Below are 24,467 nucleotides of genomic sequence, written 5' to 3'. Positions count from 1 at the left end.
AAATAAATGTCTCAGTTTCATATTTTCATTTTCACACTTGTGCTAAACAGCGCATAGAGACTATTTGTATTTTGCACTATACAAATTAAACCAAAACCATTAGTTTTATTCATTTTGAAATCATTGCAGATTTTGTTCATTGGTATTAATTAGAATATAATTATTCTGTAAGAAATGTTATAAAATTTGCATGAAAATTGTATAAAAAGTGCACCTCATACCATGAGAAATTATTATTATTGTTAACAGGGGATATCACCACTCTGTCAATTTAATTGAAAAGTTCACATTTGAACAAAAAATGCATTGAGCCATTGCAAAAATAAATAAGTGTAGTCGTCTGTTTGGAAATATAAATTTGAGAATAACAAGTAAATATATAATTCATCAAATCAATATTACTTTAAAGCATCGTGCACTATATTTCTAACAAAAACATGTATTTATGAATGGATGACTAAGTTAAGAGTAGAAACGCTAGTAGACCAACCTTGTACTGTACTTTGTCAGGGAGTGCAACTAACATCCCAAAATAATACATGCGTTTTGACCCTCACAAATCTTAGCTCCTTTTGCTCAACAATACAAATATATTATCAAACGTCAAAACGTTGTGAAACAAAAATATTACAAACACACATTTTTTTCACAGCAAAGTTTATTTATTAGATCAAAGCATGATTTAAAAGCAACATTTAATATCAGTAAATAAACAAATTGAAATCATCTTTTGTATTATAATCATCACAGTACAAAAACTGTATGCATGTTTTGATATGTTTAGTCTTTCAGATCCTCAAATACAAAAATTTTCCAATGGTTTACCATTGGAATGTTATACATTGGAGGAAACAGTTTGAGTAAACATTTAGAAATGCATATACTAAACAGAATTATTAAACCTAAAAACCTTACTTCTACTACTATTATACTGTACATTTTCAGGCTGGTTTATAGCTAAAGCTTCAGAAGGAATTATGTATGGCTAGATACCTAGTAAGTCATCCACAGTAAATTTCTTATTAAAGATACCAATCTTAATCGTGTAAGCAGAATAATATATAATACAGCTATCATAAAATAAATTCCTATTTCTACATAAACATTTTAAAATAAACGAAATGTTTATAATATTGTTATGTGAAATCTTATGTTAGATGTCTAACTGTAGCACACAATTAAACCTTTCAAGTTTAGATTTCAAACAACTAATTTTATGTCTTCTCCCAATGAAATTACTATTTCTTTGCAGCAAGTATCATTATTTTCTGTATATCTACAAAGAAATGACTTGCCATCTTTTAATGGCAATATATCTTTACATTGTACAGGACATTCTAATTCATTACCTGCTGTTATTTCAGATAATAATTCACCTGAATGGTTTATCAATCTAAAATGTAAACCATTTTTACGTAGTCTGTCCTGTACAATGTGGCATAAAAAACTGTATTGTGGATATTTCTCTATTTTGATCTCATTATTAGAGACATCCTGATAGATTTGATTTTCAATACATTCGGTTTTTGTGTTGTAATGACACACCTGTCGCAATCCATTTGTTTCTGCTGCAGCAGAGACCTACAAATCAATACAATTGTCATAAATTAGTACATTGATATTTTGTCTAGTTAGGTATGATATTTTATTCATTGAACCTCTTTCATCATCAGAATCAAGAAAACACAAACAAATTTCAATAAAAAAAAAAATTGTAATAATATAATTATATAACGATGAAAAAATCAATAAAACAATAGTCTCAATAAGATATTATATATATAAACCTTATTTATTCTTGAGACTATACAGTAGGCCTACAACTTGTTCAATCAATATTGATTGTTTTTACACAAGTTTATGATATTATTATTATCTAGCCATTAAGATGTACACCATCATAGATAACATACCATATTTTTGCAATGCATTTTTCAGATACGTTTTAAACAAATTAACTGAAGTTGGAAGTATATCAAAATTGACACTATTCCATATAATTGCTCCACGATAAGACAGACTTGGTTTTTTAAAATCGGTTTTACTTGAATGAGTGTCATAATATTCTCAATAATTTCTTACCTCAGTCTCGTCCAGGACGGATGCACTAGTTTGTCCATTACGAACTGCAGTAACGGTGAATTTAAGTACATCTTCTTGAATGCCAGGAGTTTTCTACAAATAAAAACAGTATCATAAAAAATGTATAAACTACTGTATCATGTTTTTTTGTTAATCTAATTTTTAAACTTCATGGGATAAATGAAATTGCTGTGGAATGTGACCAATCAAGATTTTAAAATAATGGGCTACAGCCTAACAATTTTAAAATGAAGAATCCAGCTACTAAAATCAAGTACAGTACATTTAAAATTGTAGTGAGAATAATCAAACCGTTTTCTCAAAAGATTGATAGTCAGCCCCAAAAACACCTTGAAACAACAATTTTGGTGTCTCCTTAGATCTTATGTTGACATACACGCCTTCTCTAAATTCAGTAAACTAAAAACAGGTAAAAATAAGTATAAGTATATATATAAAGGTTGAGGTTTAGGTTATAGTAGATATATACTTTGTTTAGTTTAATGTTAATCTAAATATATTTATAATGCATGTGTTCAAGTTTTTTAAAGACTGTTGTCAATCAATGTAACCAGAAACTTTGTCCAAAAGTATCCAATTCTTTGGATGTATTTTGAAAAACCGAATTTCACAAAACCATCCAAAAAGAATTGTTTGTACAAAATTTGTTGGTTGTGGGCCACCCAAATATAATGCGTTTCGGGTGGGTTGACTTTACTTGATAAATATGGCAATAGGAGCAATGAGAGCGATAGAAGAAGTCTGTAGTAAATGCAGAAATAGTACTAGTACTAATCAGAAGCAGTAGGATAAGTAGCCATCAGTAGTATTAGAAGCAGAAACACAAGCCATAGACTAGCAAAACCTTCAATTCCATGTTGGCCTCAGCATTGTTGATAGGAATTGGCAGCACATTCCATTTGCACTGATCATCTGACCACACCATGAAAGGTATACATTCTAAGTAGAAAAGATTTGAATAAAGCATTTGTAATTCTACAGTAAAAAGAATTTAGTAATTGATTCAATTATTCTGGTTACTGCAGCAATTGTGATTAAATATGTATGTTGAATCTTTCAAGCAAAATATGTGCTTATATTTTCATAATCATAATTGTCGTCAGTGTGTTGTTTTCTATAAAAATAAAAGATACATATATATAAAAAAAAAATGCTTACTGTGGTCTTTCTTGTACCAACCTCCAAATACAAGTTGGCCACTTGGAAACTTTGTGCCACTCAAACGATCTAAAAATGAAGATTTTATAATGTATGAAAACAACTAACTATAGTACATAAAAAAAAAAACCTCTTCCGTGTGTTAGCAGTTTTAATCAAATATTTTAAGATTTTTTTTTTATTTTTCAGGGTGAGAAAGAGGTTGGTCTAAAAATCTAGGGTTGGATTTTTATTTCAGCTCGCTTTTTTATTTTTCTTTAGTTGAAAATTCATAGATGAGTGTTTCTATAGCACCTCTATTTTTCAAATTTGAACACAAAATCATGTTAACACAAAAAGGGGTAATTAATCTAAACACCCACCAAATTGTATAGATTCGATAGGAGCCATCAATTCTGTAAAAGGGTTCTTGGAAATTTCCAAGCTACCATTTAGCTTGTGAACAATCATCGTTGGTTTATCTAGTTTCCATAAGGAAACTGAAATATAGTCATCTTTTATACCAGGCAATGTTACAGACGTCATAAGAAATTGGTATCTGAAAATAAACAGAATGCAAATGATTAATGGACTGATTGATAACTTTTGGAGAATAACAAATTTCCATACCATAAAAAATAACATGCAAAGAAACTAAAATGACACCAACAAAACTTTGTAGTGTGTAGTGTAGCTTTCTTTATTTTTGCATCATCATCTTAGAGGTAAGAATTATAGTTTCATCCTTCATGGTACATGCTACATATATAATACCTACTGTATTTTATTTGTATAATTACATCATAATTATTGCAGGATTCAGTGTTATTAGTAAAAAATTTAACCTTGATATATAATCTTACCGATAATCCAAAACTAATTTGGGCGAAGTATTCAATTCGCTCCCATTCTCTGAACACATCTTTTCAGTTATAGATGCTATACCATCACTGTATGTTACTTTAACCATTTTATCGGCATCATTCAAGATATGACTAATAAACAAAAACAATTCTGTCACTAAGCAATCCCAAAAAATTAGATATGAATAAAATGTGTAAACAAAATAATTCTGTACTTTTAATGGTAGAGAAACTAGTTTCAAATAACTTTAGACTTCACAAATTATTTATTTTCCTGTACATTTTAAACTATTATTCATCTTTAAAAAAAAAAATCACCATTTTTCTATAGGCGATGAAATATTGTTGTTTGTAATATCCACACTTTTTATCACATTACTAAAAAAAAACACAATTGTGATTATTTAGATCTTCTCATTAACTGCTGTGCTCTAAACTTAGTTGTTTTATTTTTACAGATTTTTAAACAAATTAATGTTATCTGTACCATTTACTATACTAGCAAATCTATGAAGCCACTAACGATTTCCAATTAATAACATAATAACAAAAACTAATAGGTTGTATAAACTTTTAATCAGCCTCATTCTGTAGATGAAGATCAGGACAAATTATAATACATTGTAGGTATACACTAAATTATATTGGTACACTCCATTGTTGAGTGGCTTAATATAGGATGACTATAAAAACATGGTACTTTTACTCTTTTGTATAATAATTGTAATACATTATAGATAAATACTGTACTAAAGTATTAAACTGATAAAATATAGGAAAATAAAACCACTATAAAATAAATACTTACCTGTATTGTTTTTTCTGGTCCTGTTTTAATATCCTGTTTCTTCTACAGAGACCAATGATAACGACAACCAAGATAACACAGAATACACCCAAGAATACACATAGTACAATGAGTCCTGTGTTTTGTTGTTCTGTAGTATTCTCGCTGCTTGGTATATCCTCCATGAGGTTCACTTTGTCTTCAAATTGTAGACTCACTATATATATTAAATAAATTTAAAACGTTTATTTGTTTTACATCATACAAAACAAAATTCATGTTATGAAATCATGGTATACAGTATTGCCAACATTTCAATATTTTGTAATCAGTAAAAAATGCAAGACAAACACATTCAGTCTTTTTTAATTTAAAATTTGAGAAATATAATTACCAACGAGTTCATCTGCAGTATGAAAGAATTTTGGGAAAAATTTAAAGAGAAAATATAATTAACTACAGCTGTTTCAAAACATTTCTCATAAAAACTAAATTACCTGTAGAACTTTTCATTTGGTGCCCATTGTCTGCTAAACAAGTCACTGTGTCGTTTTTATTAATGTTGTTAAGAACACTGCCCTTATCATTATAATATATGTCATCATACTTCGCAACATTCATATCGTTCTTATTCCAGGTGTAAACATTTGATGAAGATGAGTTTGCTTTACATTTGCACATGTTTTGTGAACAAGTTATTTCTGGCTTTTCTAAATCTGAAAATACAACAGAATTAATAAAAATAATACAATTATTATCACATGAGAATAAGTAATAAATAACAAGCCATGCACATCCTAAATACTTACTATAAGCAGTCTTTTCTATTTATATGATATTTAAATATATTTTTGCCAAGTTTACTCAAATAGGATTATTAAAACAGAGCTAACCTAAACAGACATTTTACAGATTTAGATTTAAAATCTAAACTAAAAATGGTAAGTACAAATAGTCTTCATTATTCAGAAATATTCTATATATTTCATGTTTTCACTTACAATGTATAGTCAATAGAATTCTCTTTCGATCAAGTGCCGTGCCATTGTTGAAATTTCTCAAGCCACAAATCAGTTCTGTTGATGGTGATTGAATGCTGGATACATCATCAATTGTTAACAACACATTTGATGATATGTCATGGCTCACTGCAAATCCTAAAGCATTTGGTCGACTTGTGCTGGAATTGACAATTTCTATTCCATCTAAAGAGCACCATGATTCCCAATCTCTGATGTTTTCTATATGGACATTTGTTGTAAACGGAATCTTGATCTTACAGATTTGATCCAAATTACACATTCCAAATAATTCTAAGGAAAGAAAAATTCATACTGTAGGCCCCTAATAAGTAAAAGTTGCTTTTTTCCAGCTGCCTTTTTACTGCATATTGTAGACTATTATAATACAAGGATATTCAATCAAATTCAAACGACAGTTCCTGACTGGTAAAGTGCGATACATCACGAACAATCACAATGTGTTGGTTTTGAAAGTAAATATGGGTCGCCACATGTGGCGTTAAGTTGACATGTCCACATATCTGCTGCATTTGTTTTTTGGGTGTATCAGCGCACTTTGGGCAAAAGACGTGAAAGTAACAACTGTCGTCTATTGATAGAAAAGTGCTTATTTTCAACAAAATTGTGTAGCACAATAAAAATCCGAAAAATGATTGCCGATTATTAGTATAATAGTATTAACGTAAAGCTCAAGCTTTGCTCGAAATATTAATGTCAAAATGTAGCACGTGAATCCAAACTATTTTAGTGGTTTTATTTTAAAAATACGATTTGTTGGTATTTTGGCCTGTATTTGGTGACCTTTAACCCCAAAATAAAGCAATAATTGAAATTTTATTTTTACTGCCAAAATGGTTAATAATAGATAAAAATTTCATGCAGTATCAAATCCGTTTTTTTCTAGAAAAAATAACAGCAAATGTATCAAAACTGTTCTTTTTGCTCATTTTAAGTAAAATTTATTATCTATTATTAATTAAAATTCACCAAATATAAAATTATTAGTGGATTTATATAATTTAAGATGTCTTCTTCCTAACCCAATATTAAAAAGTTGGATTGCCACATTCACCATTTTGGACTTTGAATTGATTCTGGCCCACTGTGGGGTGGTCTTTATAGTTTCGGAATAAACTTAATCAGTATTTTGACTTTAATAAATTAACTAATTTTGATTTTAAAATGTATAAAACGTGTATATAAATACTAAATTACTAGACTACTAAATTCTATTTTATTAAATTACGTCATCGTCATCACAGTGCGTAATAATGTATCAAATTAAATTGTAAAAGACTTTTCTTTTCTATACAAATCGCCCATAAATAGTAGGCCTAGGCCTATGTCTGGCCTAGCCTTAGATAATTAGTAGGCCGACCTTTTATTTTTTATTGTCAGCCAGCCAGATAGACTAGAGACAGATAGATACTTTCTAAGTACGTAGGAGGCCTAGTTAATTTACCTTCTATTTCAACAGACGACACAGTTTTACAGTTGTAGAGCAATTCAAATATTATGAAAAGATCTCGAAATAGTTTATACAAATCCATAATGATTTTCAGATTATTTGTTATGGTATTTTAAACGACTTCCTTCCAGCCGTCGATCCTCCTCCTCGTTCACTATCCTCGTAAACGTCACTAACACGCGCCGGCACGTGACATACACAAAAACCAACGCAGCCGCACAATGATCGATGACATAATGGCATAGTACAGAGCCATATATATAAAGAGTTACGACATTGGATTATAGTCACGTGATATGCAGATCAATTTGTGTCAAACTTGTCTCCGTTAATGCATGTAAAGTATAGGAGCAAGAAAATACTTTAAACTTTTTCTTATATTTAAAAAAATGTAATTGCACATTTTGCGGTGAAATATCGATGTGCACAGCGTACAGAAGTACTTGCGGCAAAGAATATTGCGCGCGCGTGCGCTAGTACATTATAAAGTTCGATTGATTGATTTTGGAACGAAACATCCCATAACTACGTCCTATTAATAACAATTTTGTAATATTTTCAATTCATAATGCATGCTTTGATGACTAAATAAAATAATAAAGTGTCGTGGATATATTTGTTAATATATTGAATAGGGTATGAACAATAATAAAATAATAAAGGCAAATTATTACAAATGAAATGATGAACGAGTCTCTGAAAGTTTGTGTCAAAAACACACAGAGAGCCATATACTGTATAAAAAGAGGGGTGAATTTGTGTGTTTTTTGTATTGGTTCATGCTTTGATGTATCCTGACTTGCATGTAGGCCCTAGCATTTATTCTTTTGTTATTATAGACACAATATATATATGTTACTAAATTAATACCATTAGTAAAATTAATTACTAAATAAAAACGGAATATAAGCGTTATTTCATAGACAAAAAAATCTAAAAATAATGCATGAACTATAGGAAAACGCTATACAAAAGAGACGCGCGCGCCCTCAGCGTGCGAATTCTTTGACACAAAAATGGCTTCTAATTTTCAATGTCGTAACTCTTTATATATATGGCTCTGGCATAGTACTACTGGATTGGAGGAGTAGGGGACGAGATAACCACCATACACCGAGATATTTTGCTTTATTTTGGTGAAGAAAATGTCTAAAATGTCACCCTGTTAACCTCGTCATGCACACAGCATTTAAAGTTATAATAATAACTAGATTTAAATCGTCATTATGACGAATTATATGCATTGATTTAAATAAAGATATTGAATTTTAAAATATAGGCCTATACTATATTGATTGACTGATTTTGTCAGAATCTTTAATTATTTATAATGAAGGATAGGATCGGGATAAAACGCAAATTAGCCGGTATCACAATCCGATCAAAGATCCCTCCGCGTATAATGTCATAAACCACCATTGTTACATAATAAGTTACCTTTTCTCTAGATTTCATTATAAATCATATGTATAATCAATCCGAATACCGATAATAAAAATAAATCTTATTTCGTTTCGTTTCTCGATCTCGGTACCTTGAATGCATAGACGCGAGCACAGACCACCACAACTGATACACAAGTCAGTGACAACTGATTCCTCCGTGTATTTACTATGCAGTAACCACTTTGGTGCAGATAGATTATTATACCGCAATGAATTTTTTACTATGATGACATCACTGTCAAAGTATATACTTTTAACTTGAATATATGAACATTTGAAAAGAAGAAAATGTCATTGTTTGATTGTTGAAATAAAAAAAAAATTAATGCAATTAATGATGACGTAATCCACTTTTTTCACTTAATTTCAAAATAAATCATAAATAATACATACAATAAAAATAAAAATAGGTGTTTCCGAGCATTCTGACGATCTATATTAATTTTAAAATTAAGCATATTTTCATCATTTTGTTAACTTACACGTGCGTAGCCTGATCACTTTTGACGTGCTCGTATAACGCGATTTAGAGTTAAAAAGTGAATAAAATATGATGAAATTGCCAAAGAAAGGTTGTAAAACAGCAATTAGTGCGCACTAACGTTTAACGCGCAGTGCACGCAAAAACCTACGCACTCATGGCAATTTTTTAAACGCTTAAAATTGCCTGAAACATCGAAAATAAATTTTGAAAATTTTAGTCGCGCGTACGCATGCGTTATATACGATATGCACGTAATTGTATTGCTATATGATGAAATATGACCTGATTTATGAATACCAAATTTACTATACATGCTTGTGAAGATCTGATTACAAAAGTGATTTCATCGTAATTGTTTATTGCGCATCGTGAAAAGCTAACCAAATCGATTCCTGGTCCTGAAAAATTGACGTAGCTCGATGAAATTGACGGACAAAATAATGGTAAGGAAAGAATAAATAAAGACAAAATCTAATAATAGTTATATACAGCGCATAAAAGCAAAGCTCTCAATGCGCTGCACATTATTACCCCGGTAATTTTTGGATCAAACATGTCTTGATCTAACATAATGTACTAGTAGTAGTAATTTTTTATTTAAAAAACTAATGAACTACTACTACTACTATGTGTAAAAATGTAGAATGTCTTTTTAATTAATGAATTAACTAATTAAAAAATAAAATACAATTTTAGAGGGAATGTTTCGAGTAAATTTTTTTAATTATACAAATGAGTCACTCTTGCAGTATAGAGAATGTCATTCATAATAAATATTCGCTCATAAATGTAGTTTTATGAAATTAATTTACAAAAATAAAAATTTAGTACATCAGAACTCTTTCACCAATAAAGTGTACATTGCTAATTTAAACATTATTAAACAATAAACAAACTTATGAAGTTCAGGACTGGAATCGATCAAATAATAAAATACAATTCCATAGATCTTTACTGTTACATAAATTCAGTTCAAGTAAAAAAATGTCCATATAGTTTTATTCATTTTGAAATCATTGCACATTTTGTTCATTGGTGGAACATCATGTAATTGTATCGTGAAGAGGTTGATTGGAATAATCTAGATTCAACTACCATAAATCATTTATATACTGTAAATTCATTTAGAAAGCATGTAAAAACTCTTTATTTATCTTGTTACCAAACCTACTAAATATGTTGCGCACTGTATAATTTATTTAATTGTATGCGTTGTATTTGTATATTTATACAATATCGTTCTTATTTTGTTTGAATTAATACTATTATTTTAGGGGTCATTGTGAGACAAGTTTTACTTCTAATTTTGATCCCTAAGATGGTCTTATATAAGTTGTTGATTATTGTTTATTGTAATATTGTTTGTTATTTATTGTGACCATCTTAAATAAATGTTATTGAAACTGAAATATTGGTGCCAGTCTACAGAGTACTACTGTACTTTAATTCTAATAATAGATATCTATGTACCTATTAAATGATGATCCAAATTACAATACCGTGTAAAAAAATAGAGATTTTATAATGTCAAAGCCAAACAAGAGAGGGCACTACAAAGACCCTACACATGTGCATCCAGACGTGGCGAAGGTGGAAAATAGACATTAAACTAGAAATGACATTCACATAATTTTGTTTAAAATAAATACATTACTTATTCTATAAAAGTACATGAAATTAATATATAAAAATACTAAAAACCATCAAAATTGAACTCTTTCACCAAAAAAGTGTGCATTAATTAGAATATAATTATTCTGTAAGAAATGTTATAAAATTTGCATAAAAAATTGTGTAAAAAGTGCACCTCATACCATGAGAAATTATTATGCAAATGATATTCTTATTCTTATATTAAATTAATTACTGTAAATAAATTTACTTATTCTTTTTATTAAATATTCAAGTAAAACGAATTTGTCCATTAGTCCTTATTCATTTTGAATCATTGCACAGCATTTTGCTCGTTGGTGGAAGAGTTCACATCATGTCATTGTGTCTTCTTAGTGTCATTTTCTATATCGTCAATAGTGTCTGGAAGAGGTTGGTTCAATGTCTCTGGTAGCAGAAATGCTGATATACCAGATGATAACGCAAGCAACCCAAACACACGGAACATCATCAATTTCCCCTGTAATGATACAGTACAGTAAGTAATACACTACATGACACAGCTTAATATCTCATCCGAAGGATTGAGTATATTCTGTACACTTAAAGCACACAAGGAGAGATAATTTAAACCTACAAATGAATTGTAGAGAGGAGTAGAGAATAGAGATTTTTTAATTGCTCCGCCTATACTTACATACGGTGCAACCATAGGTGCAATAGCGCCCCCTATTCTTGCCGACATGGTACACAAAGCAAGAGCACTACTCCTAAAAATAAACAAAATGACATTTAAATATAATAAATAATAATCAAAATAGCAAGTAGATGAAAAAATTAGTCAACTTATATATCTTATCTGTTACCTCACCTCTTCGGGCCTCTTGTGGCCCATAAGGCTGCAATATCTTATCTGTACTATAGTATAGCTGAGTTAAACTTCCACCTTATCCATCCCTAACTGCCAGTGACTATGAATATTGGTTTCGATAACATAATTTAACTTGACACTAAGAATTTAAGTTCAGTTTACCTTGCTGATGTTGGAGCTAACTCGCTTGAATAAATATAAATAACATTAAAACCAGCTGACACGCCCATTTTACCAATCAAAGCTAACGCAGTTTGTATCATCTCAGCACTACTGCCTGTGTGATAAAACAAACAAAAAATAGTATAAACTTGTTATTATTATATGTGTATAATATCTATACATATCTTAATATATATATTCTATATGTTTATAACGAATACAGCAGATACTTGCAACAATAATAATAATCAGTTAAATTATTATTCTTGTTATATTGTAATGTTTGTATGTTTAAGGGTTCTCACTCGTCAGTGATTTAGTTCACTTTTGGTTTTCCCTGTCTCATGTTTCTCTATTATTTTATTGTTGTATTGTCCTTGTTTTTTTTAGACGAGTAAATGAAATGAAACACAGTCACAACCATTTTCTTTTTAAGAAAGTTGCTGACTAATAATAATAATCCTTAGTAAATAGTTTTCTTTTCTTGACATTTTAAAATAAAATATTAGAGAGACTAACCTGCATTATCTGGAATAAAAATAAGTAGCAGACATGCTAGGCCACCTAATATGTTACAACCACTCAACATCGCACGGCGACCAATTCTATTATTTAAGACATTTTAGAATTACATTACTTATAGAGCAACTTGAATTGTTGTCTGTAGTAGTAATGAACATTGGAAGTAAATAAGTAAACCTTAAGTTATACAACCCAAAATATCTGAGCCAAATAAGTTACTTACACATCAAGAAGCAACACACAGGCTACATACGCTGGAAGTTCAACCAGACCTGAGAGTGCTAGGCTGATGTAGGCATTGCTACCAATATCACCAGCTCCCATTGTTAACCCCATGTATACCACACTACAAGCAAACCTACAAAAACAAAACATTTAATTCTTGAGTTATCCTTTATGGAAATACCTGGTAACATTTTTCTTAAATACAGTTTTACTCTTTTACATATCTACAAAAACAAATTCTGGGTTCGAATCACGGTTGGGAAAGCTTTTTCTCATTATCACAGATTTCTTCATCTTAACCATTTAAAAATGAATTGATTATTTTACAGTATATTTTATCGATGCATATCAAATCCACCAAAAACTCATCATAAATAAACTTGGTGTCTGGTATGAGGTCTGAGTTGCCCGTATAATCTAATTTTAAAAATTGTTGTTCTGTCAATATATAAATGTAACTTTCTTTTAGTGTATAAACTCACCATGTAAATATCTGTATAACCATTCTCCGTCGAATGTTGGGTGTCCTGAAAAATTCAGCATATCCTACCGATTCAGGTTGGCTTACTTTCTCTTTTTGACTGCTTTTAGTTGGTCTTGCAAGTGCAATATCTGTTCTAAGTATTTGTTTCTTGTTTCTTAAAGCCATTTTGAACAGTAGAGCTTCTGCTTGGGTTAACTTCCCCTTAGAAGCCAACCATCGAGGTGATTCTGGCAAAATCCTTAAAAACGCAATAATCAAGTAAGTTCAAGTTATCTTATCTAACATGGTATAAAAACGAAATTGGTTTCTGTTTAAAGCCAAAAAACTGGATACAATTTAAAGTCAAAAAGCTCTAGGCAGTTAACAAACTTACCCTATACAAAATACAAATGACATAAACATAGTATGACATTGAAAATAACGTGACATCAGAGATGGGATGACATTAGTGGTGATAAATTGATGATAATGATGAAGATAATGATGACAATGATGAATGAAGATAATGATGATGATGATAATGATGATGATAATGATGATGATGATGATGATGATGATAATGATGATGATGATAATGATGACTGAGGATGATTATCTTGACAATGATTTTGCTGATTGTCATGACAATAGTGACAATAATAATGAGCTGATATGACAATATGATGGACATAAAATCAATACTAAAAGTAAAATCTTACCAATAAAGAGAAAGATAAAAAATAAATGGAATTCCTGAAGCAAATGATAGTTGTCTCCAGTCTCGTATGAGATAAGCTAAACCACCACAGGCCTAAAGGTAAGACAAGAAAAAACAACAAACATTAAACAAATGCAGGCAGAAATCTTCTGCAATGTTACTTTAAGTTATTGATGCCAATAACAAACTTACAGTCTTGTATGAAAATTCAAAATTTATTATTTTCTATTCTTCATAATGAAATACTATATACTTACTGCAATTCCTACAGTATACTCTAGTATAAACTTACTGCTATTCCTAAGGCAAAGACTACTTGTACCATAGTTCCTGCTAGCACTCGGTAAGAAGCACCTACGTTCTCAGTTGAGTATACAAAAACAACCAATCCTGTGCCTCCTACTGCAGCACCATTGATGAACCTAAGAAATAAGCAAAACAACCTATGATTGGACAAAAGTTTTGAAACAAAATGAAGGTAGTATTTCAAAGTTTTAAGTTCAGAAAATAGTCGTTTGCAGAAACATTTTAGAGTCGATTGCTGAAAATGTCATATAACTGGTAAAATGCATAAATATCTCACAGGAGAATTTAAAACAAAGTAAAATAAAGAATACCTACTTAAGGAATGCAAACTGTAAGTAAGTTTGGGTTGTTCCACTTAAGATAGAGGTGGTTGCCAAGAGAATAATACCAGCAAATAATGTTTTCTTCCTTCCAATAGCATCTGACTGTGGACCCCATATTAAACCTCCAAATAACACCCCTATCATGTACATGGATTGGACCAAACTTGCTTTGTAGTTTTCTCCACAAATAAGTTTAAACTAGAAAGAAAATCAGTGTATCAAAAGTCAATAATTATTTAAGAGTATGTTAGTTTTGTAATTTAGCTAAAAAAAAATGAGGTATTTAGAGGTACTATGAGGATGAAATTAAATGCTATGGTTAATTTCAATAACAATAATAATGACGATTGACATATACCTCAGACACTATTGATGTAAACTCATCTACAAATTTAATGTTCTCACATGACTTCTCCATATGACAAACAGCCTCTCCTTGTATGTTGGGATCAGTGCATAGAAATGATGGTTCCTTAGCAACAAACGCTAAGTTGACCTGCTGGAATGCGAGTAGGATGCCCAACGAGGTCACCAGAGAAGATTGCAGGAGCTGTGCCAATCCGAACTCACCAACTTTTGATAAGGCACTGTCAAAATCCATCTTCTTGTCGTTCTAACTATTCTGAAAAACAATTAAAGAAACGTCATTGTTGTAAAATAAAAATGAGATTGTATTTTCTGGTTGTTGATAATTCTTCACCTATATGTCTTTCATTTGTAAAAGCTAAAACAAATCATTGTTTCTGGACAATAAAATAATGTTTAAATGGTGATGATGGCTGGTACAATCATTTACTAACTAATTGCAGTACTCCAATTATTAATTATTAATATCAATAAATCAACTATGTGTAAACTATTTTTTATCATCTCATAAACAATGTTACTATATGCTAGGCCTAGTAGTAGTTGTTAGAAACTACATACTGCAGTATACTCAGCACTGACCTAGTAAACAGACACAACTGGTTAGGCCTAGGCCTACTGCTAGTATACAACCAATGCCCGCACACGTACACACGGTCGGTCCTCGCCGGAAACTTTTTTGCCTGATGGTTAGTACTACTAGGCCTAGCTATAGCTAGGTACCTGATTGGCCTCTTTTGTGTAAATTTGATAATTGAATCCAGTATTAATTAAGGCTTATAGTACTGTTTTAAAATAAATGATTTCTCTCACACTAAAAAAAAACATCCCATTTATTTTACCTCATGTTCCATATGTACGCATAATAAACTGCTTTTTTTCCAAAATAATGAATGCATTGACATTTACTACAGCAGACGGATGTTTATATGGCACGTGGCAGCAGGGCACAGCCGCACAGCCCATTATATAATGGGTAAATCGATATAAAAAATAGCAATATTCAAGAGCATTATTTAAAATTCTTATAAATTAAATTTAAAAAAAATCTTATTGAAATTAAGAAAATATTGAAAGAAATGGTAAACTTTGTGTTTGTACTAAAATCCCTAGAAGCAAATGGTCCAGCTCGGGAATTACCCTTTTTAGTACTAGGCCCACTTCCTAACTGTAGTAGTACTAGTAGTAGAAGCATACTACTACTACCATCACTACTAATAACGTAAACAATAGTTTTATGTTTGTTTATCTTATATACCAATGATCAATTTTATGTTATATACAATTAGATAGTATAGTACAAGCAATGTGCAAATATTTCAAGAACTACCTCCTACGGTAGCTGTGTAAAAAGGTAAGCCTAGCCCTAGCCTCTATAGTTTAGTTAGGCTCTAGCCGAGTACCTACCACCAGTGTAGTGAGGTGACTGTTATATAATTAACAATCATAAACAGCTGGGCTAGCCATAGTATTAGCCAATTTGTACATACCACTTATTTTGCTTTCAAACAACTCTTTTTGTTTACTTTTCTTCGTACATCACGTCAGTAATTCATTTTATTTGATGCAAGGCTAGTATCTTAAATTATCATTATTTTATTATACTGTATCATGAATGGTTAATATATTCTATTGTTGTTTGTTTGATGTAGGCACTGGTGAACGGTTAAGTTATGGACTTCGATTCTGCTCTAAAAGTTGTCGGTGAATATGGATCAGAGCAAAAGAAATACCTCTATGCATTCTCATTACTCAATTTCTTCATGCCGATGCAAATTATCGGCCTCGTGTTCATCGGAAGAGAGCCTACAGTTACTTGTGAAAATCCTCACAGTGAATCTGCGTGTTCTTCCACTGATGTTTGTAACAAGTATATATATGGAAACGAGTTCACATCCATTGTGTCGGAGGTAAGAACACCGTACAGAAACGGTCTACAATTGTGTTCAACTGCCACTAAGTACCTGCATGTAATTTTAATATCTTTTATTGGAGAAGCAAATTTTTGAGTCTGATCCGTTATTTCAATGTTCATCTTTAAAATGATGATTGGTGATGGTTTGTTTTTATTAAAAGCATAATGCTAATTTTTTAAATAGTTTTGGATGGGTTTTTTTTTTTTAATATTTGAAAATGTATGTTTATATTTTTTAGTGGGATCTTGTATGTGATAAATCGTATAAAGTTTCTCAACTTCAATCGTACTTAATGGTTGGAGTGCTTCTGGGTAATTTTGTGTTTGGTGGCATGTCGGACTACATCGGACGCCGAAGCACCTTCATCTTTGCTCTGATTGGCTTATCAGTGGTCGCAAACTTGTCAGCTTTTACACATTCCTTGTTTTTCTTTTGTTTTTTAAGGTAATGGTTTTAAATCATAATAAAAATAATTCAAAATTATTATTTTATTCAGTATCAATATTTTTACACAGCCAAATTATAATGCATGTATTTGATTGGAAACTTTCATAGTCAACATAAAGATTCGTTGAGTACCTTTTATTCGAATAGTAAATTGTAAACGGATTATGCTCAACAGTAATCATTTGAATAGAAAATGCAAGCTTTTAAGAACAATCTCAACGTTCAAAATACTCTGTTAAGTTCTCAAAAGAAAAACTATACCCAACCGTAAAAGTCTCAATCGAATACGACAATTATCACATTATAAATGAGAATTAATTATCAATATGTACAAGTTTGTGATAAATAAATACTAAAATTTGTTCATTTTGATTTTCTTCAGAATTTGCATAGGTTTTTTTGTAGGCGGAGTAGGTATGGTAGCTTACGTCACAATCACCGAGTGTGTAGGTTCGTCCCAAAAGGTATTTGCTGGCAGTCTATTCCAAGGGGTCTTTTCAATTGGCATTATGGTGAGGCAACTATACATATTATTTATTTATCAAATATATTAGATTAAACATATTTCCGTATACAAAATTGTGTTAAAGACTAATTACTATATATTTTTTTCCAGGGTTTTGCATTAATGGCAAATTTTATACGTGATTGGAGATACCTGGTTGTTGCATCATCATTTCCATTTTGTTTCTTCATTTTCATTTATTGGTAAATAACTTTGCTAAATGATAATATATAAACAAACATAGATTTCTTGAAGATTATTTACTTTCTATAGTACTGCAGTGGAATCCACTTCAAGGGACACACCCCTATCAGGTCACTTTTCTGTTGAATGAACCACAATATGTTTTAACACCTATCAAGGGGACACTCGAGTCGGTCCCTTAAAGTGTCTCCTTAATAGAGGTTCTACTGTATAAAGCCTTGTCTACACTATCAAACTTTATGTGACAAAAAATGTGACGTGCCCATATATGGACATGATGATGTCATATCACTAACTTATTTAAGCATATCACTACCATATTTGGGTACAGCACACTTTTTTGTTGAGAGTAGACAGAGCTTTAGATAAAGAAATACTTACATCAGTTCTCCCTTCATACTATCCTTTACTACCATGGTCCTTAAGCAGTCCTTTAATAACGTATCATTACTATTACAGGATTGTTCCAGAATCTTCCAGATGGCTTGCCTCGCAGGGCAGGATATCAGAAGCAGAAGACATCCTTCTTTATATAGCTCACAAAAATGGAAATGAAGTAAAAAAATCGGCGATAGAATTAGTAGTGCCAAGTAAAACAATATCATCAACTAAATCATATGGCTATACAGACTTGCTTAAGACTCCTGTGTTGAGGAAAGAAATGTTAATACAGGCATTTTCATGGTACGGTATATCAAACACTTACCTATTTCAGAAATGGTACAATCCGCTTCTTCTTGGTCTAATAGTCCATACTGCCTGGTTGTGTGGACGACAGTTCAGTTTTCACTGTTTGATTTTTACAATACGCTGGTAAACTCATGTGTTTTGTACTTTTAATATGATACGATATTATTTATTGTCATTTTAACAACGAGGTACAATGAACAAATTTGGTTGGTTGGTTTACATTTTGATTTATACAATGCAATTTAATGATATTACTACTATATCTGATTAGGTTTACTTGTAGTCTAGTTTACTATGGTCTTACTTTGAGTGCAGGTGACATAGCAAGTAACGCCTACATAAGTGTTGCTCTATCCGGATTGGTGGAAATTCCTGGTATATTTTTCTGCGTCTGGTGCATGGATAGGTAAGATGATTGCATAATATCTGATAGCTCAATATCAACAGATATAGTTTTCAAACTCCTTACTGTTTATATGCAAGCAATAGGAATATTTCACCGCGAGGTGTTTGCGAGTGTCCAGTTGATTACGCCTAATAACTAGGGAAGTGTCTCTAGTACCAAATATAAGTATAGATGTTGACTCTGAATAAAACACATTGACTGTGACACGTATTGTGTTATACTACCATTTGTGCTATGTGTGTGTTTGCTATTTGCAGTGAAAGTAATAAGAGTCGAGTAGTCTTGTTTACCTGTGTAAGGGTTTAATCAACTAAATGCAAGCAGTATATAGGCTTAACTATCATGAATAACAATGTTTACAGAATCACCCTCAAGTATGGGGTGCCAAACATGTCACAACATTGTCTATTACTACAGTATTGATTAATCTTATAGAAAGGTGCACTATATAAGTATTTAATGTTAAGATTTAAGTTATTTGTTGATCTTATTAACATATTTGTTGATCTAATTTACATATTTGCCTTTTTCTAGTCTTGGTCGTAGGAAATGCATGTGTCTGTCAATGATTACAGGTGGTTTCTCCTGCTTTCTTGTTATCGCTTTCTCGCAATCTGGCGGTAAGAAAACTCTCTGACAACCAATCAAGTCTATTCGTGATTTCATGTTTCTTATTAATTTAAGCACACTCTTATTATTATATTTTTTTTTCAGGAGAATTTGGGAAGAGTGTGTCTGTAATATTTGCTTTAATTGGTAAAATGGGGTTATCAGCTGCATTCAATGTGGTTTATATCTACTCTTGTGAACTGATACCCACCGTAGTAAGGTAAATAATAATGTTGTACAATCCTATACTATCTGCTGTTAGGTGGAGAGTGGTGTTTGAGTGCCATGCGTAATGGGTGTGACATGTGCGATGATGAATAATAGTACATTTCACCAATTTTCTTTTAACATTTTTCTTGCGTAGAAATAGTGGAATTGGATTTTGTTCAATATGTGCAAGGATTGCTGGGATATTAGCACCAATGGCAACGTCACTGGTATGAATATTCATAAACTCATTTAAATATTCATACTTTCATTTGAATATTTATAAGTTCCTCCAATTTGGAAAAATGTTAGAATTTATAAGGATTTTACAAACTTTTTTCCATACTACAAAAAAAAATTAAATTAGTTTATTCATGCTTATATAATATTGTGGCTGCAATATGATTGTTTTTTATTTTGTGATACAGGGGTTTTTCAACATGTATGCATTATTTGGTTTCACCTCAGTGATCAGCGGTGTTTTAAACCTAAAACTGCCTGAAACATTCGGGATGACATCACCAGAGAGTATTGATGATGTGGAGAATAGAACAACAAACAAACAACAACCAACTGGTACGACAATGGTGGATAGTGAAACAGTACACAACATGGAAGAGAGGATCACTATGCTACAAAATACAGACACAAGTGTTACATAAAATGCAACTTAATTTACACTTAATTAGTAAAACGGAAAGATCAGACATTGGAGTAATATGCAATATTATGGAGCAAATCCATAATGAATGATTTAAATATACTAAATGAAATTTGGAGAGTTAATACCTTAAATAACCCAGGGTTTAATATTTGTTATAATTAATGATGAGTAAATAGTGGTGAAAGATATAAATATTTTTACAAAAAGTATTTAATGTGTGTTTTTTTATTCGATTTTCAGTCTTATATAACCTGTAAACGAGTATAAATGCGAGTACATATTATTTATATAAATATTGAACAGAAGAATCGGCTCAGCGATACTGTAAATATAAATAATAACGAATAATACAATATCAAACTGAACCATCATCCAAATATGAAAAAAAAAAATTCAATCACTTTTTTATTTCTGATGAAATTTTAAGAGAGTAAGCAGCTTTGTCTGCGCTTCCACGAGGGAGTTGAGTGCAGTATATGCTGACAACAAAAAAAAAGAAAACAAAGTTATCATACAGTAGAAAATTAATAGTATCAATGTAAATATATTCGATTGATATGCGTATAGTTTCTGTAATGCGCGTGAGACTCTTCCATTTTATTGTTAGGGGTGTCTAATTACCTTTCTGGCGAATTTCGTTGTTTGGCAATTCGACGTGATTTTGACACGGTGTACGTGTCCAGTCAAGTTTCTCTGCTGGAGTTTGCTCCTCCTTAACTTCTAAAAACCAAAGTTTTCAAGATAAAAACAAAAATTAGATTTGTAAATTATAAATCTTTGAGATACTGTATGCTTGTACTTTTCTCACTTTTCTCTAATTCCAAGTTGACCTTACCGTGACACAACAGGTCGTGATGGAGCACAACATTTCGTGACCTCACCATTTCTGTCCAACTATTTCTTGACCTCACTGGCACAGTGTGGAGGAACGAAACGCACAACCTATCTGGGTTCATTGAACTCTGTCTTATTAGAAAAACGCCCCTCTGTTGTGACGTGAGTAAACTTTCAACGTCCTTTTGAGCGATGTTTCCATAGTAACAACTACAAAAATTAGGTTTATATGAGTTGCAGTAGTATTTATTTATTTAAATACTATAAATACTACTGCAACTCATATAGGCCTAATTTTAGTATTATAGTTATTTAGTAGTATAGCTATAGGAATAATTATAACTCTATAAGCCTATATAAAATCAGCGCTTTTAATATAAAATTGATATAATTATTGATTGTAGAAGAACACCAAGTTCGTTGTGCAAATGTTTAAAGTATATTATCGTTTACCTTTCAATTGCTTCTGCCTGTGAATGAACAAAACAAAATAAATTCAACCATTTGATTGACAATTACCTATTTTGTGATACTGTATTTGCTAAACGGTGCGTTTGTATTTTACTTTATCGAAACGTCATTCAAACCATATTTTAAAACATATTATTGCCACACAAGATGATGTGTCAGAATATTTTTTTAAATATCAATCAATATTCATTTTATCAGAGAAGAGTAACACTTTACTGTTTCCCTAGTTTTATCCTACCTGTTGAATGATATTTTGTAACTCTGCCTTAATGTGTTCGGGTAATTCTGACCGGTCGCTTTTTAGCTGTACAGGAGGGAATACCGCTCGGTTCAGATCCAGTCCAAATTTACTGTGAACGCTGTCCTTATCCTTAGCGTCTGGCGTGACAACAGTCGTCGGCTTACGTAAAGGGTCTCGTAGGCAACCTGTACGACGTTGTCGGCTCAAGAAGTCCACGACTGACGTTCCTGAGTCACGTAAGAGTTTATCAGTTGCAGACGTTACACATTTTGCGCTCATCCAGTGAAAAAATCGCTTGAAATCTTGTTTATCGATGATATTAGCTGAAACACAGGATATTATTATAATTATCGTCTTTTTGAATGGAATTAAATGTTTTATAAGTCGTCACTATACAATCAATTTTCACTTACTGGGGAAAAAAGACTTTAGTGTATCTTCGGTTCTCTGCTTGGGATGACCAGTATATTTTGTAAAGTGTTGTATAAGAGAAATCCGTCTTGCCTGAAAATATTGTAAATAATATTAATAGTATAGGCCTAAAGTAGTTATTTATTAGTTGTATATATATACAACAGTAGCATCTTATTCACTCATGTACACGTACATAATTGAGAGCGTTGAAGGATACAGGCATGTTAATAAATAAGTCCAGCTACATTAGAAAAATATTTTATAATTATCGAATATGATCGAATACCGTTTATTTGGGGTAAACATGGTCGTCTTTGAACTATTAGTAATTTAGCCAACGTATACCTGTAAGGTGTCTTTAAACCAATAAGTCCATACGTACTCTGAGATGTCGTTCTCATCAGCTTTTGAGTCTACGGCTATCTCCTCTTTAAGAATCTAAAATTCCGTAAAAATAATCAATTAGATTTATGAATCGTCACGGGTCTCTGTCCGGTGGGCCAACCAGTAAAAAACAGTACGTTGCCAGATTACAACCTTCCTATCACAATATCTTATCAACATCCTATCGATCATATCAAAATGGTATCAATATCTTATCAACATTCTATCAATCCTATCAAAATTCTATCAATATCCTATCAAAATTCTATTAATATCCATCAACATTCTATCAATATCCTATCAACATTCTATCAATATCCTATCAACATCCTATCAATATCCTATCAATATCCTATCAACATGCTATCAATATCCTATCAACATGCTATCAATATCCTATCAACATCCTATCAACATCCTATCAACATGCTATCAATATCCTATCAACATGCTATCAATATCCTATCAACATATGCTATCAATATCCTATCAACATGCTATCAATATCCTATCAACATTCTATTAATATCCTATCAACATCCTATCAACACCCAAACATTCTATTTATTAATATCCTATCGACATTCTATAAATCTTATCAACATTCTATCAATATCATATCGACATTCTATAAATCTTATCAACATTCTATCAATATCCTATCAACATTCTATCAATTAGATAGTCAATATACTAACTTTGTGAACATTCTTTGCTTCTTGTATCTTCGTCTTTAAATCATCATGCCACGTGTACAATGTGTTCGTTTCATAACTAGTTCCCATAGCGTATAGTAACCTTCCCAATTCCGTCATGACGTCACAATATCGCGTCAAAATACCAACATAATCTAAAAGAAAATCATGGGGGTATATAATAATAGTAGATCAAAATAGTTGTCTTAAATGACGTACAGGTAAATAAAATCCAGTATAGTAAACGTTCCTCATATTTTACCTTTGATACTTGTTATTGTAAACTCGGTTTTAAATATGCGACCGAGTTTCTGGCTAACAACCTCTACGTCACCAGCCGAAACCGGAAGTCTAACCCTGACGACGTTATGCAAATCACACAGGTGTTCACCTATTTCTCTACATACTTCAAACACCTGTTGATGTTCCGAGTCTGACGTCATTATTGCTCTATAAAGTTATACAGATAAAATGCACGTTTATGAATCAATTTTCTTAACATGAGTAAAAATGACACCATAATTAGGCTAACAAATAAGATAAACATATGGACCCCGAAATATTAGAACAAACTTATAAAAATCTGAACAGAAAGTAAACAATACATCAATTCTAACAACCATGGTTAGGTTTGTCCTCAATCTCTACCGCAGAAAATAATTAGTTCATAGTCCTAATGAGTATACTCCATAGTTCTATACAAAAATAAACATTCAATCCACTATAGCCCTGTACAAAACCAACGCAATTAATACTATGTAGGCCTAGATACTTACTTTTAGTCGTATATTGCTGGTATTGCTATTAAAATCCCATTTTAAATATCGTCTGCCTTGTTCTGTTAAATAGTCAATGGCAACATCAACGTTGTTTGCCATTGTTCTGTTGTGTTAGTACAACACCG

General features: G+C 31.3%; 4 protein-coding genes across 6 annotated transcripts; 1 reads left to right on the top strand and 3 right to left on the bottom strand.

Moving 5' to 3' along the window:
* Positions 1–652: 652 nt before the first annotated feature.
* On the bottom strand, positions 653–7,518 carry LOC144850125 (uncharacterized). Its single transcript, XM_078707330.1, has 11 exons — positions 7,375–7,518; positions 5,892–6,203; positions 5,388–5,606; positions 4,912–5,107; positions 4,104–4,235; positions 3,624–3,799; positions 3,262–3,330; positions 2,948–3,042; positions 2,395–2,502; positions 2,083–2,175; positions 653–1,581 (listed from the first exon to the last, which is right to left on the bottom strand). The coding sequence occupies exons 1-11, from the start codon at positions 7,460–7,462 to the stop codon at positions 1,201–1,203; spliced, it is 1,869 nt and encodes a 622-aa protein (XP_078563456.1). The 5' UTR covers positions 7,463–7,518; the 3' UTR covers positions 653–1,200.
* A 2,808-nt stretch (positions 7,519–10,326) lies between these two features.
* On the bottom strand, positions 10,327–15,791 carry LOC144850169 (solute carrier family 22 member 15-like). 3 transcript variants are annotated; one of them, XM_078707394.1, is made up of 12 exons: positions 15,719–15,791; positions 14,869–15,132; positions 14,503–14,708; positions 14,174–14,303; positions 13,883–13,974; positions 13,183–13,422; positions 12,699–12,833; positions 12,473–12,558; positions 11,954–12,068; positions 11,618–11,690; positions 11,276–11,440; positions 10,327–10,340 (listed from the first exon to the last, which is right to left on the bottom strand). In XM_078707394.1, exons 2-11 carry the CDS (start codon positions 15,109–15,111, stop codon positions 11,300–11,302), a joined length of 1,461 nt encoding a protein of 486 aa, XP_078563520.1. In that variant the 5' UTR covers positions 15,112–15,132; positions 15,719–15,791; the 3' UTR covers positions 10,327–10,340; positions 11,276–11,299. The 3 variants fall into 3 exon arrangements, with proteins under 3 accessions (XP_078563520.1, XP_078563518.1, XP_078563521.1); XM_078707392.1 differs by lacking the exon at positions 10,327–10,340 and having other exon boundaries at positions 10,358–11,440; XM_078707395.1 differs by lacking the exons at positions 10,327–10,340; positions 15,719–15,791 and having other exon boundaries at positions 10,358–11,440; positions 14,916–15,046.
* Positions 15,792–16,094: 303 nt separating this feature from the next.
* On the top strand, positions 16,095–20,733 carry LOC144850576 (solute carrier family 22 member 15-like). Its single transcript, XM_078707877.1, has 11 exons — positions 16,095–16,230; positions 16,529–16,786; positions 17,031–17,236; positions 17,622–17,751; positions 17,856–17,947; positions 18,408–18,632; positions 18,910–19,044; positions 19,579–19,664; positions 19,759–19,873; positions 20,018–20,090; positions 20,289–20,733. Exons 2-11 carry the CDS (start codon positions 16,550–16,552, stop codon positions 20,520–20,522), a joined length of 1,533 nt encoding a protein of 510 aa, XP_078564003.1. The 5' UTR covers positions 16,095–16,230; positions 16,529–16,549; the 3' UTR covers positions 20,523–20,733.
* On the bottom strand, positions 20,732–24,460 carry LOC144850578 (uncharacterized). Its single transcript, XM_078707880.1, has 10 exons — positions 24,340–24,460; positions 23,826–24,013; positions 23,567–23,718; positions 22,830–22,922; positions 22,484–22,574; positions 22,068–22,393; positions 21,812–21,828; positions 21,360–21,568; positions 21,146–21,244; positions 20,732–21,003 (listed from the first exon to the last, which is right to left on the bottom strand). Exons 2-10 carry the CDS (start codon positions 24,004–24,006, stop codon positions 20,930–20,932), a joined length of 1,242 nt encoding a protein of 413 aa, XP_078564006.1. The 5' UTR covers positions 24,007–24,013; positions 24,340–24,460; the 3' UTR covers positions 20,732–20,929.
* Positions 24,461–24,467: the final 7 nt, after the last annotated feature.

The sequence above is a fragment of the Antedon bifida genome, chromosome 8, assembly GCF_963402885.1.
Source record: "Antedon bifida chromosome 8, ecAntBifi1.1, whole genome shotgun sequence".
In the NCBI taxonomy this organism is placed as follows: domain Eukaryota; kingdom Metazoa; phylum Echinodermata; class Crinoidea; order Comatulida; family Antedonidae; genus Antedon; species Antedon bifida.
This window is presented reverse-complemented; position numbering and strand designations above follow the sequence as displayed.

Excerpts from the sequence above, each read along its gene's own strand:
- LOC144850169 (XM_078707394.1), bottom strand. The coding sequence starts at position 15,111 with ATGGATTTTGACAGTGCCTTATCAAAAGTTGGTGAGTTCGGATTGGCA. Across the intron at positions 14,709-14,868 it reads TTACATCAATAGTGTCTGAG|TTTAAACTTATTTGTGGAGA; the intron begins GTATATGTCAAT and ends TTTTCTTTCTAG. Across the intron at positions 12,069-12,472 it reads TTTTATTCCAGATAATGCAG|GCAGTAGTGCTGAGATGATA; the intron begins GTTAGTCTCTCT and ends TTTATCACACAG.
- LOC144850576 (XM_078707877.1), top strand. The coding sequence starts at position 16,550 with ATGGACTTCGATTCTGCTCTAAAAGTTGTCGGTGAATATGGATCAGAG. Across the intron at positions 18,633-18,909 it reads TTAATACAGGCATTTTCATG|GTTTACTTGTAGTCTAGTTT; the intron begins GTACGGTATATC and ends ATATCTGATTAG. Across the intron at positions 19,665-19,758 it reads CGCTTTCTCGCAATCTGGCG|GAGAATTTGGGAAGAGTGTG; the intron begins GTAAGAAAACTC and ends TTTTTTTTTCAG.
- LOC144850125 (XM_078707330.1), bottom strand. The coding sequence starts at position 7,462 with ATGGATTTGTATAAACTATTTCGAGATCTTTTCATAATATTTGAATTG. Across the intron at positions 3,800-4,103 it reads AAATTAGTTTTGGATTATCG|ATACCAATTTCTTATGACGT; the intron begins GTAAGATTATAT and ends GTTTATTTTCAG. Across the intron at positions 1,582-2,082 it reads CCGTCCTGGACGAGACTGAG|GTCTCTGCTGCAGCAGAAAC; the intron begins GTAAGAAATTAT and ends ATTGATTTGTAG.
- LOC144850578 (XM_078707880.1), bottom strand. The coding sequence starts at position 24,006 with ATGACGTCAGACTCGGAACATCAACAGGTGTTTGAAGTATGTAGAGAA. Across the intron at positions 21,245-21,359 it reads TCACGACCTGTTGTGTCACG|AAGTTAAGGAGGAGCAAACT; the intron begins GTAAGGTCAACT and ends TTTGGTTTTTAG. Across the intron at positions 21,004-21,145 it reads CAACGAAATTCGCCAGAAAG|CATATACTGCACTCAACTCC; the intron begins GTAATTAGACAC and ends TTTTGTTGTCAG.